Here is a 15604-nt window from a genome sequence, read left to right as displayed (position 1 = left end):
CGTCCTGGATTATTTTCCTTATGTATTTTTGGCAGAAGGTAGAACCTACCGGGGATGGGAGACAACGGAAGCAAAGACTTGGCGATTTTATCAGTTATTTTGTTCTCCTTTACGAGGTCTTCTAGAGTGGTTTGGACCAGATGTTTGAAATGTGAAGTTGGGTCGGAAGCTACAGGTTTGTAAAAAGATTTGTTTCTCAGCTGCCGCTCTGCCTCATTCTTGTAGTCTGTGGTATTCATGACGACAATTGCACCACCTTTATCTGCGGGCTTTATAATTATGTCGGACCGTGTGGCGAGAGACTTCAAGGCAATTTGTTCCTTGTGTGAAAGATTTTTTCGGCAATATGAGCGCCTTTTATATTCGGACAGTATATCACTGTGCACGGCCTTTATGTAGAGATCGAGACATTTTTCGCGCTGTGGAGGTGGAGTCCAGTGCATAGTTGATGGAAGAGATGGCCCAGCGTCTTTGTTTTGAGACTTATTATCATAGTACTCTAAGAGCCTAAGGCGACGGGCAAAATTATCTAAGTCTTTGTAAAACTGGAGCTCATTTAAGTTTCCGCTGGCAGGGCAAAAGCTCAGGCCTTTCGATAGGATGCTCCGCTCTTCGTTGGATAGGTCTGAATCTGATAGATTAACTATAGAGACACCTTTCCATGCTTGTTCACCATCAGATATATGTTCACTGTTAGCAGGATCTTCGGCTATTTTTATTATTTCTCGACTCTCGGTAGGAACAGCAATACCGTCGCGGCTGAGTTTGTTTTGTTTTTTGGCAAATAATAGGCCACTTTTTTCGGCTTTGAAGTCTTCCAAAGTGAGCAGCTCCTTGTCTGTCAGAAAATTACATTCAAAAAATTCTTTTTCTTGTTGCAGCAAACGATTAAGGCAAGATTCATCATGTTCAATCACAACAGTCAAAAGCCCAATAGATGCGTCATTCAAAATCTCCCTCCATTTTGCCACGTGGCTTGGTGACAGTTCTGACACGGCTGGTTTCACATATATCCTTAAACCTTTTGGTACAACATTATGTCTCTTGTAAGAAGTTAAAGTGCTAACGTGGTGCTGATATCTTATTCTTTTTTCAACAATTTTGCGACCCTTTAAAAACGTTCTAGAAAGTTCAGAGCTGGAAAGTTCACCTGGGAGCACACAATGGCGTCAATTTGCAGCACCCTGGCGGGTAACGTCCGAGTATGACCTGCTAAGCAGGTCGTAGCGGCGCTCCGCTGCTGGCGGCGGCGGAGGGGGAACGTCCGGAGTCGGGCATCTTGGCGTCGTATTGCTCGATGGTTCGCACGAAGCCTGGTCCAGCCACCGTGCCTGGCTCCGTGCCGAGTCTCGTAGGATTATGTGCTGCAGATGGCCCGCAATTAGGGCGACGCCTTCAAAACTCGGATGAAGGCCGTCCGCAGCAAGAACCCGGCCAGTCGGAATCCATTGGAGCCCATGGTCGATATGCCTTCATCCGACGGCCTTCATCCGAGTTTTGAAGGCGTCGCCCTAATTGCGGGCCATCTGCAGCACATAATCCTACGAGACTCGGCACGGAGCCAGGTACGGTGGCTGGACCACGCTTCGTGCGAACCATCGAGCAATACGACGCCAAGATGCCCGACTCCGGACGTTCCCCCTCCGCCGCCGCCAGCAGCGGAGCGCCGCTACGACCTGCGTAGCAGGTCATACTCGGACGTTACCCGCCAGGGTGCTGCAAATTGACGCCATTGTGTGCTCCCAGGGGAAATTTCCAGCTCTGAACTTTCTAGAACGTTTTTAAAGGGTCGCAAAATTGTTGAAAAAAGAATAAGATATCAGCACCACGTTAGCACTTTAACTTCTTACAAGAGACATAATGTTGTACCAAAGGGTTTAAGGATATATGTGAAACCAACCGTGTCAGAACTGTCACCAAGCCACGTGGCAAAATGGAGGGAGATTTTGAATGACGCATCTATTGGGCTTTTGACTGTTGTGATTGAACATGATGAATCTTGCCTTAATCGTTTGCTGCAACAAGAAAAAAGATTTTTTTGAATGTAATTTTCTGACAGACAACGAGCTGCGCACTTTGGAAGAATTCAAAGCCGAAAAAAGTGGCCTATTATTTGCCAAAAAAACAAAACAAACTCAGCCGCGACGGTATTGCTGTTCCTACCGAGAGTCGAGAAATAATAAAAATAGCCGAAGATCCTGCTAACAGTGAACATATATCTGATGGTGAACAAGCATGGAAAGGTGTCTCTATAGTTAATCTATCAGATTCAGACCTATCCAACGAAGAGCGGAGCATCCTATCGAAAGGCCTGAGCTTTTGCCCTGCCAGCGGAAACTTAAATGAGCTCCAGTTTTGCAAAGACTTAGATAATTTTGCCCGTCGCCTTAGGCTCTTAGAGTACTATGATAATAAGTCTCAAAACAAAGACGCTGGGCCATCTCTTCCATCAACTATGCACTGGACTCCACCTCCACAGCGCGAAAAATGTCTCGATCTCTACATAAAGGCCGTGCACAGTGATATACTGTCCGAATATAAAAGGCCCTCATATGGCCGAAAAAATCTTTCACACAAGGAACAAATTGCCTTGAAGTCTCTCGCCACACGGTCCGACATAATTATAAAGCCCGCAGATAAAGGTGGTGCAATTGTCGTCATGAATACCACAGACTACAAGAATGAGGCAGAGCGGCAGCTGAGAAACAAATCTTTTTACAAACCTGTAGCTTCCGACCCAACTTCACATTTCAAACATCTGGTCCAAACCACTCTAGAAGACCTCGTAAAGGAGAACAAAATAACTGATAAAATCGCCAAGTCTTTGCTTCCGTTGTCTCCCATCCCCGGTAGGTTCTACCTTCTGCCAAAAATACATAAGGAAAATAATCCAGGACGACCAATTATTTCCGGAATAGGAACCGCGTCGGAAAAAATTTCCAGTTTTGTCGACAGCTTAATCAGAGACATACCACCAACTATTCCTTCGTTTGTCAAAGACACAACTCATTTTCTTTCTGACATAATTGATCTGTTCATTCCAGAAAACAGCATACTCGTTACCCTCGATGTCGCGTCCCTATACACCAACATACCCCACTCGGATGGGATCAGGGCGGTCGCTAAAGCTTACAGAGGTTCAGAGCTGGAAAGACCAGTGAGTGGTTGGCACGACCCTCGAAAGACTTCTGCATTTGGTTCTGGAAATGAATAACTTTGAATTTGATGGCGACCACTATGTGCAAATTAGTGGCACATCAATGGGGACAAAAGTAGGTCCTAATTATGCCAATATATTTATGGGCATTCTGGAAACTGAATACCTAGAGAGCTGTCTCTTATGACCCCTTTTTTATAGAAGGTTTATAGATGACATATTTCTTATATGGTGCCATGGTGAAGAAGAGCTACTCAAATTCATCGCTAACTTTAATAATGCTCACAGAAGCATCTCTTTTTCCCACACCTACTCAACCACTACGATCAGCTTTCTGGATGTCAAACTTCAGATCTCGCAAAACAAGCTTGTCACCTCCGTGTTTAGGAAGCCAACGGACAGGCACCAATACTTGCATTTTAAAAGTAGCCACGTAAATCATTGCAAGAAAGGAATACCATATAGCCAGGCTCTCAGATTTAAACGCATTTGCTATCGTGAAGACGACTTCGCTTCTAACTGTGAGACACTCCGCAAGGATTTGGTCCGACAGCGCTACCCGAAGCCTATCATCGACGATGCCTTGGAAAAAGCTGCAGTACAAGACCGCCGTACAATGCTAAATAACACCAAGACTGCGCAGACGAACTACCCAACTAATCTGATATTAACATACTCTCCAACAGCACCGAATGTTAACGCTATTCTCAGAAAGCATCACAACATTCTCCTTCAGAGCGACAAAATGAAGCGCTTGCTTCCCGAACTTCCCCGTGTCGTATATCGGAGGGCAAGAAATATCAAAGATGCCGTAACCTCCTCGAAACTAGACAACGGTGAAGTCTCAGGGTGCACACCTTGCAATAAACCGCGCTGTAAACTTTGTCCAATGATGAATAAGGTCACAGAAGCTCGCAGCACAGCGTCGTCTTTCTCATTCAAAATTCGAGGAGATTTCAACTGTGACACCAGCAACGTATTCTACCTCCTCGAGTGCGGTGTGTGCCGTGCTCAGTATATCTGGCAAACTGAAACTCCTTTCCGATTGAGAATAAATAACCACAGAGCACACATAAGATCACTGCCAGATCTGCCTCTTTCAAGACACGTAACGACAAAAGGCCATTCATTTGGAAATTTCAAGGCCACCATACTCCAATCTGGCTTCCAGACACATTACGACAGGGAAGCCTGTGAATCATATCTAATATTTAAATTTAACACCTTGTCTGCTGGCATTAATGAAAGCCCTGGCAAACTCTCCTGCCTTTCTGGCTAAATCTTCCTGCAATGTTTTGTTTGTTTGTTTTTCTTTTCCTTGTGAACTCTTTTGCATCGAAAATATTGTTTCTTAAATCTACTATGATGACAGTTGCATAACGATTTGTTACGTATTTAACACTTTCATTTCTAGTCGAGGTACTGACATTATTTTTGTTGTGGTTAAGCACGAATTCTGTGACGCTCGTCTCATGTGTATTCACCGCATTATTATCATTTTGTTGGTGCTGATCACGGCGTTTGGGTAAACTTTGTTTCTTGGGACAATTTTTCACACTCTTGAACTCTATTATTATGGGCGCCTGTATTATCTCGCGTGCCATTTGTATTTATTCTAATATTGTTGTTGTGTTATTCCTAAGCGGTGTTTCCTGTAATGAAATTTGCCTTTTTGGTACACTTTCTAACACTCTGGCGCTGCCTTTAACATAATTTGTGGGCTTTTACGCATTTCCCCACATATCCTCTGCTAAAGAATGCTACAAAAGTGACACAATTTTGTGTATATTCTGTGTATTCATGTCGCCTCTGCGTGTGTGTGTTTTTGTTCCTTTCGGCCATCGCAGTGCCATTTTCTGCTTTATTTATACTTTTTTCCCACTCCTGTAAAGAAGGAGCCTATCCATGTGGTTCTCACGAGCGACCGTCATGTGGTTTTGCTTTCTTCGGCCATCGCAGTGCCATTTTTTGTCTTTACTTATTCTTTTTTTTTACTCCTGTAAAGAAGGAGCTTTCCATATGGTCTTCATATGCAACCTCATCTGGTTTTGGGGGTCCGCGTGCCACCCGTGGAGACACTTAGCTCAACCGCAACCTGTGCGTTCTCGTGCTTTCTTCTGGAGTCGCGCGGGGCCACACAGAGGTGGCTAGAGGCGATACATACGCACACAATTGGCAGGCACTTGCCTTCTTTTGTTAACCACCCCTACGCTCTTTTTTTTTCCCCTTAACTAGTCGCGTGCCCGCCCAGGCCCACCACCCTCTTTCACCTCTTTCACGGCGGCGCCTTTGCTGGCGCAACTTTTCGTGTCTCGGCTGTCTTCCTCTTTCCCCTTTGATTTTTTCTCATTTTTCTTTTTCAAGCCCTGTGTGTGCCATGTTCACTGCTATAAGAAGACCCTTCCATGCACTGTATGATCATTCTTGAAAAAGACCAGTCCCTGGTCGAAACGTTTAATAAATCTGTTAAGTTTTTCAATGTGACTTCCCCAACTTATATATATATATATATATATATATATATATATATATATATATATATATATATATATATGGTTTAACGTAAACTGGGTAGACGTGCGCAAGCGTGTGCTTAGCCTGATTAGCTCATGGTTTCGCTTTGCTGGGTCGTCGGCACGCCTGGCATATTAGACTCAGGCTAAGCTCCTCCGATCAAGGTTCAAGTGCTCTCACGCACTTGAGCTTAACCTTCATCAAGTGCTCTCACGCAGCGGCCTGTGAAGCTGATCTGTTCGCGCCGCTGTGGATTCGACACCCATTCGTGGATATTGGTGTGATTTCTTTTTTAACTTACCGTTGTGTCGATCTTGCTAGGCAACCGCACATGATCCAAAGATCCCAATATTCTTGGTCGGCGTTGCCGAGCGTGTGAGTGCTTTCACAACAAACGCGCCGTGAAACATCCCCAAATATCTGGCCACGCATTGCACAAAAAAAAATTGCAATGTCTTGCAGCAAGGCTTTGTAATATTAGGCGGAACGCAGCAGTATCGCTTCTAAACTTCTCTGAAGCTTCAAACTCGATCCCTGTGAAGAGGGCCCCCGCTGTTCCCAAGCTGCGCTCGTATATAGGGCTTGTTAGTAGTAATAGCGTAAGTGCGACAGCGATCTTTGGTCTTTGGTCTCCGGGATCCTACCCTGCACCAAGAGATTAAGGAGGCGTGAGAGGAGTCGAGGCTTAAACGATCAAGAACGCTTGCCTTTCCTGAATATCGCGATTTTGATAAGCCGCGTTTAACTCACCTTTCTGGTTAATATTGATTTCTGTGCTTGTAGTTTAGCAAATAGTTTTATTGCTTCTGACTGGTCGTCTGTTTTGTTCATTCCATATTCGTGTTTGTATATGCATGATGGTGGCATGTTGTCTTCACTATTTGTCACATTATTTTCTTCGTTGCTTTTTTCTCTCTATGTCTTTTTATATGTTGATGTGCCTGCTTCCTTTTTGTTTGTTGGTTTCGTTCGTTTCAGGCTTTTATTTTGTTTTTCGCGTACCTGCCTGCCTGCTTTTGTGCTTCCTGTGCACTTTGTGTAGTTGTATGATCATTGGTCTGGTTTGGACTGTTTCTACACAAGCATGCTTGTTTTTTTCTCTTCGGTCTTCTGAACCCTTACTTGTTGGTTTTATTCGTTTCCTTTTCACTATTTTATGGACCTTTCTTGACTTCATGCTTATGACAGAATACAAATAATATCGCTGGTGAACGAAGTGAAGAGAAAATAGGAGCGAATTTCTTCTGCGACAGCATATACAATGTGGAATAAGAGCAGCCAGGTGAATTAAAGTGACATATAAAACGGTTGCATTTTAACCGATGAAGATAGCACCAAACAATGCCATAATGGTAATATTGACCAGTCTCGGTAAAGTATTCAAATGGGACAAGTGACCACGTAGGGCGAACAAAAAAAACAATTCCCCGAGTGTCTGATATATATTTACGCCATCAATTTTTTAGTTCAATTTACTTCTGATTTTCAACGCTTAGTTCACATTTCACGCACGCCTGCGATTAAAATCTGCATCAGCATAGGGCACTGATTTGGTCCAAAATAAGGTACTTTTCTGATGGACGGTGGATCACATTATTAGACGTGCACAGTTGGGGAGACAATGGTGAAAAATGCATGTAAACCTAAGAAGGTGTTTCACCTAAGATTTCACGTTATTTCTAAAAAAAAGGCTTTTTGGTCTGAAGACCACTATTTTCTTCTAGTATTGTCAGCGACGTCAGCGAACATAAGAATACAGCTAAGACGTACTAACGAGCAGGCCCTTTACCTAATATTGAATAGGTATCATTTTAGCTTGAGAAAAAACAGCGCAGGAACAGGGACACAAGAAAAGAAAACGACGGGAAATTTTAGCTATTACTGTTAAACTCATTAATTTTTGAGAGGCGTGTAGATCACCGTATTTAATATCCATATCAGTATTTATAATGTAGAAAATACGTTTACCTTTGGCGCTGTAGTCCAACAAATTTTAGCAGCATCGCACAAAAATACCTGTGCTTTCGAGAAGCTTCCAGTCAAAGGAACCTCTCCGGTGCACGTAACTCGTGGAAATAGCCAAAATTTGCTGGGCCACAGCACTGAGTGTAACAGAGCTTTTGAAGTTCTAAAAATTGATATTGATACTACTTACGGTGGGTTACACGCATCTTAGTAATTAAGGAACCTAAGAGTAATAGTTGGAAAGTTAACTATGTAATATCAGTTAATGATCATGCCAGTTACCACTTCTTATCTGTATTTTGATGTACTATGCACTTCTGTCAATGCTATGCCGAGAAAAGCGCTCTGCTAACTAAGAAAGCTTATTTTTAAAAATTGTGTAGTCTTAGGCGAAACAACCTGTATATTGTCGGTAGCATGTAAACATAATAAGCAATGCTGTCACGCTAAGGTCTCATTTTCAGTGGCCTTTATACAAATCAGACATTCCGCAATAAACCTTCTCTAGTATTTTGCGCCTAAGAGCCAATTTGTCCACGGCGTCCCCCATAACCTGAATCGCTCTAGGACGTTAAACCGTTTAAAAATAGCGGTTTACATCGAAAAGGTCCTTATTAGAGGCGAAGTTTTTAGACTATTGCACGAGACATTGTGGGATCACTCGTAATTAATAGTTTATATTTTATACATTTCATTTTATCTACATATATATTTTTTCCTTGCAGTGCGAGCTTCTGGGAACCCCTAAAAATACGCGACAGCCTACATAACTTTGTACGCCAGCCATTATTAGGATCGCTCAATACTTCTGTCTTTAACGGATTCGCTATCATCAATACAATAATTAGGGACACCAGAGCAGACCATCAGGCCGGCCTGACCTACAACGCAAGTATCTGGCTCGTATTTTTTCCACGCAGCGACGATAAACGTTGCCGATTTTCAAGGCAACCTTTTTTTTTGTTGCGCTATCACTATATGCCTCGCTGGCGTAAAAGCAGTCTTCTCTGCGGTTGAAGCCGTTCGCTTGCCAGCTGCCAGGGTAGGTATGTGGACTCCGCTAGCACTAGATGGGCCACTAGAGAAAACGGCGTCGTGTTTGCCGTGATTGGCAGGTCGCTTGTGGAGAGATGTTTATCCTGCTTCACATTTAGAGGAAATGGAAGAGCAAATAAGAAACGCAAAGGGGAGAGCGGGAAATCTCACTAGCGAAAAAGCCGTTATGTGTGTCATGGTGGAATTGTAAAACGTGCTTCGAGGCAGCCATGTCAAAAAAAAAAAATACCGAAGACACTTTGGAAATTCTAAAGTGTTCTTGGCGAAAGCCTTGCGGTCAACCTACTACTGCTTCCCCGAACCGCTTAGCGCAGAATCACTGGGCCGCTTCGGAGCCACGCGTCTCACTCACTCGACTGCAACGAGATGTCTGGCGAAGGAGCGGCGGTGCTCTGCCATCGACGACGCGCGCGGGCTCGTTCTACCGCTGTGTGACGTCACGGCTGCTATGCACAGCTGCGCCCCCACCGGCGCGCCGGTTGCTAAGGAGGGGATGAGGTTGCGCCGCTGTGCGGAGGAGAGGCCACAGTTGGCACGATTCCAGCGCACGGACGGACACCGCGAGCATGAGCCATTAAAAAACCTTAAAAGAAACCGGTGCACGCCAGCTCCAGCAATGTAGAACGGAGGTTAGCGCGCCTGCTGCAGCCTAGTGGAAAGGAGTCAAACCGGTTTCGCGGCACTTGCACCCAAGTGGAAAGGCAGAAACTGCGTCGCGCCACCTGCCGTTTACATCGTCTGTGAAACTGCCATGAGTAAGGCCCGCACGTATTTCGCATGCGCACCTACGTCGCAGTCAGTTTTAAAAAGTAAATCGGTGGTTGTTTGACGTTCAGATTTGTGTTCCCCGGCTTCCATGGCTCCTTAAAATGCGTACACTGTACGTGAATGTAAACATAGGAAGGGGCCTGTGTACTGTATATAATATGCGTAACTTAGAGCACTGGAATTAGGCGTGAAAAATAACTTGTATGACAATTCTACCAGTGCTTTGATTATCACAACGCCAACCAGGAGTTTCATATGAAAGAAATATCATCATAAAAGCATTCGGGTAAAAAAACCACTGCCTACGCACGATGCTCGCATCAGGTTAGCTGATGGTCGATCCAAATTTTTATTTTCATTCTTTACAAGTTTGTACCTTTTTGTCCGTAATACGGCTGGAAACAGCGTTGATATTATCAGTTGGAAAAGGATGGTTACCGAACACGAACTAGAATTATAAGCCTAGAAACAACTCCATATTCCGGAATGTTTCCTTTGCTTTCACTGAGTGAATCCGCGCGGTAAAATGGACCAAAATAATTTTATAAACAAGCTTCGTTACGTGCGATTTCAGCAAGGCATTTACAACAAGAATCGCTAAAAAAATAAATGCGACCGAGACTTCAGTGAATGGGAGGACCGCAATGGCTTCCCTAAAGCACGCAACATTAAATCCAATCAACACCATTATTAAGATGATCAATTATTAGAGTATAATCCGTTATATGTAGCTTTCATAGCTTGAAAGAATGACTCAGTTCAAAGATGAGCGGTTATTTGCGCACTGAGTGAGGAGGTTGTGAAGAGTGAAGAGGCATATGTAAAGTTTAGAGCGGCTGCAGCGCAACTATAGGCTTTGATGGGGAAAGTTATAAACTCCCTGTGAGGAAAGGTGCGAAGCGGGAAAACATGATTTCACTTTTATCGACCCCATGCTGACAAGAATGTCTAGATCTTCATGTTAATATGAATAAATATATAATCGCCAATAGTCCCGGGAAACCTGAATAGCTTACTGTAGTCAGACGCTTTGGAAGTTGTCCGAGACTGCATCTACTTAGGGCGTGTAGTAACCACTAAATCCAGCCACTGGAGAAATATAACAAGAAAAAGAATGGATTGGAGTGCACTGATAGCGCTCTCCGGTCATGAATAGCAGCTTACCAGTATCTTCCAAGAAGAAAGTATACAACAGCTGTATCTTGCCAGCACTTCGGCTAAAAGGCGCAAACCTTGACGTAACGACGAGGCTTCAAATGCAGTTAAAGACAGCGCGGCCGAGCTGCGCAATAAATGATAGGTGCGAGGTTCATAGACAGGAAGAGAGAAGACTCCAGGTCGAAAACGCAACGTAAGATTTCTGCTGTCGCTACAGATTTTCCGCGAAGTTTTTGACTGAAATTTGTAGCAAGAACAAAAATTTTTATAGAAACAGCAGAATTTTGTGTACTTACTGCAGAAATGTACTATGGAACTACAGTCGACAGAAAAGTGTCACAGAAAAGGAATTACTGGGCTACAAAAGATACAGCAAAACAAAAACAAAATTTATCGTTGTGACCAAACAGCAAAATATTCTGTCTCATTTCTGACCCGGTTCTTTCGTTTTTTCGACTGGGATGGATCAGGAAACAAACATGACTTAATGATATCCTAATAAGGGAGTAACTACTCATTGGCGTCTATCCGACCACCGCAATGCGGCTTCAAAAGCAAGCTATACTGCTTCTACAGAAACTTTGTAGCTAAATAAAAATTCGTCCTAGTTAGTGTTTCGATGTCGGGCGCACCGCTTCACTGGAGCAGTCGCTCCATGTTCAACAATTTCGGACAAAAATTTCGAAAATTGAAAAGTAGGATACTTCTGCGGTAACATTCAAGGCAATGGTCCATTCTTCTTACATTGCGCAAATATTTTTTTTAAAGTGTTTTCTCGATGGTATTGGACAGTTAACACAACGATAGAAAACCAACGAGGAACGTTTTTGACGACAGAAAAAACGCTAATGGAAAAAAATTCAAGACTGCCGTTGGGTCATTTGCGGATGTATTGATTGCTGTAGTGGAACCTTTCATGATGTGAAAAAAAATTGTGCTCAATAAAAGGTTTCCCGATCAAAAGTGCTTTTGTCCAGAATTGTTGGATATGCTACCATGAGCTATGCGGGACGTCCAGCAACTACAGGGTGTCTGTAGAAGCTCTATATAGCTTTCCTTTCAAGCCGTATGGGTGCGCTTGGGTGTATGCCAGTGAATAAGTACTCCTTTTTTAGAAATCTACTCCACCTTGGAAGGTTGCCATGTACGTTTGACCATTAATGATATCGTAGTTGAAATCAATAAGAGGAAATGACCATGAGGGGAGCATGTACTGCGAAGACAAGGTAACGGATAACAGGCAAGATAAAAAGATAAGGCAAGCGTTGCACGGAGCGGCAGAAAGTTGGGTGGTTGCGTGAGATTGGGATGTTACGGCGATAATGTGGACGGAGCAAGCGCAGGAGAGGGGAATTGGAAGGATATGGGGCAGACCTTTGTCTTGCAGTGGGCTTTTCTTGGTTGTTGATGATGATGATGATGGAGAAAAGTTCTTGCAAATGCGAGTAGAAGCAGGGTGACGCTGAAACTGGCGTGAAAATGCGCACACGCTCCTTGCATTTCACTTTTTCATTTTCTTCGTCTCTTTCAGTGGACCATATTTCGTGGCAAACAAAATCCCATCGTACCACCAGATTGGCGGTTCCTACACACAGCTGCCGTCTGGCCCGTAGGCCCTCGAGGTATACCAGAGTTACACGTCAAGAACTTCATTGGGTGAGATGTTGCAACCTGTCTGTTTCGTCCTTTGCGGTGTCAGTGCACGTTAAGAGCTCCTCGTGGAGATCTTACGCGAGTTCCGTTCTCGCGTAGATTTTTATCTCTTTCAGATGAATAAAACTTAGACAATGCTTAACCTACCCTCAAGAGTACCATGCGATAGTATCATAGCTTCGTACCGTACAAGTACTGTTCTTTCAAAGATTCAAAGATCGCATCGAGTCCTTATACCACAACTGGCGCAGTGGGGAAGCTGTTTAGCGATACGCCGCTGCACGGTAGGTGGATGCTCCAAACAAAGCCAGCAGTTGGGCTTGATAGACCGAGGCCCATAACCCGTCGCCCACCTGCCCACCGTGACAGGTGCGTCACCTGCCTTTTTGTGACAAGGAACGGATGAACGCCGGCTTTTCATGCGAACGGGGCCTGTGAACCTATCGCATTGGTAAATAATGCAGAAGAGGTTGCCTGGGTAAAAATCCCTTGCATGTGCAACTTGGATAGGCCAATGCAACCCAATAAAAGGAGCAGCTCTGTCGTCCAAACTGGCGAAGAAAAATTAAAAAAGTTAGCAATATGAAACCGCTTCTAAGGAGCAGTAAAAAGCCTCAGCAGTCACAAATCACAAAAAGAATTGAAAATGATCCTTAGCTTATGTTTATTTAGTTTAGAAGCTCATGCTCAATACATAGCAATTTGTTTTTAGCCCGGGCCGGAAGTGGGATGGACCCGAATTAATCAGCAGCATTCCACTATTGCGTTCTTCTTAACCCACGTGCACCGGCAAGACGCTGAAACTGACATAAGTCATGTGATTACGCTTCAACGGGTTATCGAACCTGACCATGGGAACAAATCGTTCGAGCTTACTTGTTTTTGACCGTAAACCGTCTTAACCAAACAGCATAATATGCCACTTCTGCAGCAGTGATTGGATCCGCTCTGAACCAATGGAAAATTCTTGCAGCTACAAAAGACTTGTTGTGGCTATTTGACTTCACTGTCGTCCAAAAGACGTTGCTCACTCCACTGCTAGGTTTTAGGGCGATATAAAGTCGCATTCCCTGAGAGCAGCTTGAGTTTAAGGACACATGTGAGCTGGCGCATTGTGGACATCAACATACCTGCCAGGAATTTCCATGAAGATTCTCGTTGAATGCCTCACGTAATGCGGTAAATGTTAAGAATGTGTCTCCAAAGTATAATGCTCTAAATGCCCGCCCTAAATATTACAATGTTGGGGACCAAGTGCCATGCTTACTTTTCATGTACTCCTTCATTGGTCTCCGGATCATGGTGGTACGCAGGTTTCGCAGCATTCATTAATTCCAGAATAAAGCTCTGCTCTATGTGTCCTAAGCATGAGTATACTAAATTTTCAGAACTGTTAGCGGAATGTTTTTAATTTAGCAATAACAAGTATAGGCACTTACCAGGAACTGCCGTTTGGCCTCAAAAAACCCTAATGAACGATTCTGATAACGACACCAGCCTCAATATGTGATTCCTGTACCAGTTCCCCAGCTGTACCAGTGATTTTTTCCCAATGACGTTAACGCCTCGTTTCATCTAAAAGTGCTTCCTTGGGTCGCCCTGAATTACACACTTTCAGTTGATTGCTCACCCTATTAAGCCAGTTGGCCCAAACCTGTGCTTTATAGTAGGAAGGCGCGTCATCACTTCACCAGCCATCATGATCTCATCGATTTCTTCAGGCTGCCTTCTTTCCTTTGCCCACATTTATTCACGAAACAAAGCTCGAAGTCTTTCACTTTTTTTTATAGCCACACCGTACTGCGCTTGCCACCCTGCGACGTTCGGTTCACACTACAGATTCAAATTCCACTGCAATGTTGCGCCGGAAAAGACATGACCAACTCGCACTGGCTGAACATACTTAGGTAGAAAACCAATTGAGTACCCTTTCTACCAGCTACCATGCTTCTATACGGCATTTTTTGTGCTTCTGATCAGACTGCGGCGCAGGTCAGGAGCATGCAACAGTCAGACAAAAAGAAGACACATAACTGCATGGCCCTTACGTTTGGTCTTTTTTGTAACAACCTGCGACACCAAGCTGGCAGTGTTTGGCTCGTGACAGCGGTGTCGTGATTACTTTTCTACACCATTAATAGTGCAGCCTTAACTTTAATGGCTTTTGTACTCGATTATGGGACTACTCATTGGTTGGCCATCGTCCGCAGAGTTGCCGACATCGTGGGACTGAGCACGAGTAACACGACGGACGAGCCCAACCGAGTCCAGCAGACCCTTTATGCCCCCGGATTATACTGGACTTCCCCACCAAACCCGATTCGGCCGCCCAACGACAACATGCGAGGAATGGTGAGTTCCCACGGTGGCGTTATGAATAAGTACAGGCTTTGGCAACTCCGAAAAACGCGCAGTCCTTCTGGAAAATTATATTGGGGGGCCGAGGGAGAGTTTGTTAGTACGTCTCGGAGTATTGTGAACCTATAGCTCTGTATCCTCCTCCACACGCTTCACATTTATGAAGGACAATACACCTGGTGCTTGAACTTTTCTACGTAATTATTCTTTTAGTATCTGGGGAACATATGCCCGTATTTTCTATGCCGATGGATTGCACAGGAAGGCAGACATTACGTGCGTCGAAGTACAATTAAAAAATGATTAGTTCCATAAAATTTGAAGCGAACCACGACGGATGCGCCTTATGTTGTCCAGGCCGATGGAGATGAGAACGATTAAGCGGCTCTGCGTTGCCGTGGCCGCCCGCGCTTGGACTGGCTGTCCTTTAAGCTGCCCGTTGCTGGACACTGCGAATTACATCCGCCGTTTTCTTCATTACGAACACTGAAAATTGCTTGAGGGACCGGAATGCTCCCGTTCGCAAACTTTCCCGCCGATGCTCCTGGCAATAACCATGCCTGAAGACTCAGGGCCACAGCCCCGGTGTCTAGCTGCCGCCCATCCTCTGCGCTGGAGCTTCGTGCCTTGGGTGAGCACCCGTAAAAAGCGGATGATTACCCTAAATTGAGCACTGTTTTCAATATTACGGACGTGGCGGACATGGCCGATATAGCATTTGGGTGGTCTTCGAGAAGAGCGTTTTCGACGTCTTCGACCGCACTGCCATCTGCAAGCTGCGCGCGGAGGAACTTTCACAGTCATACCGAAGAGGTCGTGTACCTCTACAAGCGCCTGCAAGCTATGCCAGAGAGCGCCAAGATCAACAACATCCTAAATGACATTGACCATGATAAGTTCCAATCGGTCCTGGACAAAACTTCAAAGACCATTGTCGATGTTATCAGTCAATGCTAGAGCTAGAATGAACTCCGC

General features: G+C 44.5%; 1 protein-coding gene across 1 annotated transcript in view; it reads left to right on the top strand.

Annotated features, from left to right (window-relative positions):
• The window catches only part of LOC149347645 (uncharacterized), a 47894-nt gene that overhangs the window by 14594 nt on the left and 17696 nt on the right, over positions 1-15604 (top strand). The window contains exons 3-5 of the mRNA XM_089541620.1: positions 8362-8528; positions 12150-12240; positions 14482-14623. Coding sequence (XP_089397746.1) covers positions 8362-8528; positions 12150-12240; positions 14482-14623 — 400 coding nt within the window. The remainder of the gene's footprint in view (positions 1-8361; positions 8529-12149; positions 12241-14481; positions 14624-15604) is intronic.

Source organism: Amblyomma mixtum, chromosome 4 (genome assembly GCF_055824585.1).
Source record: "Amblyomma mixtum isolate Tamu chromosome 4, ASM5582458v1, whole genome shotgun sequence".
Taxonomy (NCBI): Eukaryota; Metazoa; Arthropoda; class Arachnida; order Ixodida; family Ixodidae; genus Amblyomma; species Amblyomma mixtum.
This window is presented reverse-complemented; position numbering and strand designations above follow the sequence as displayed.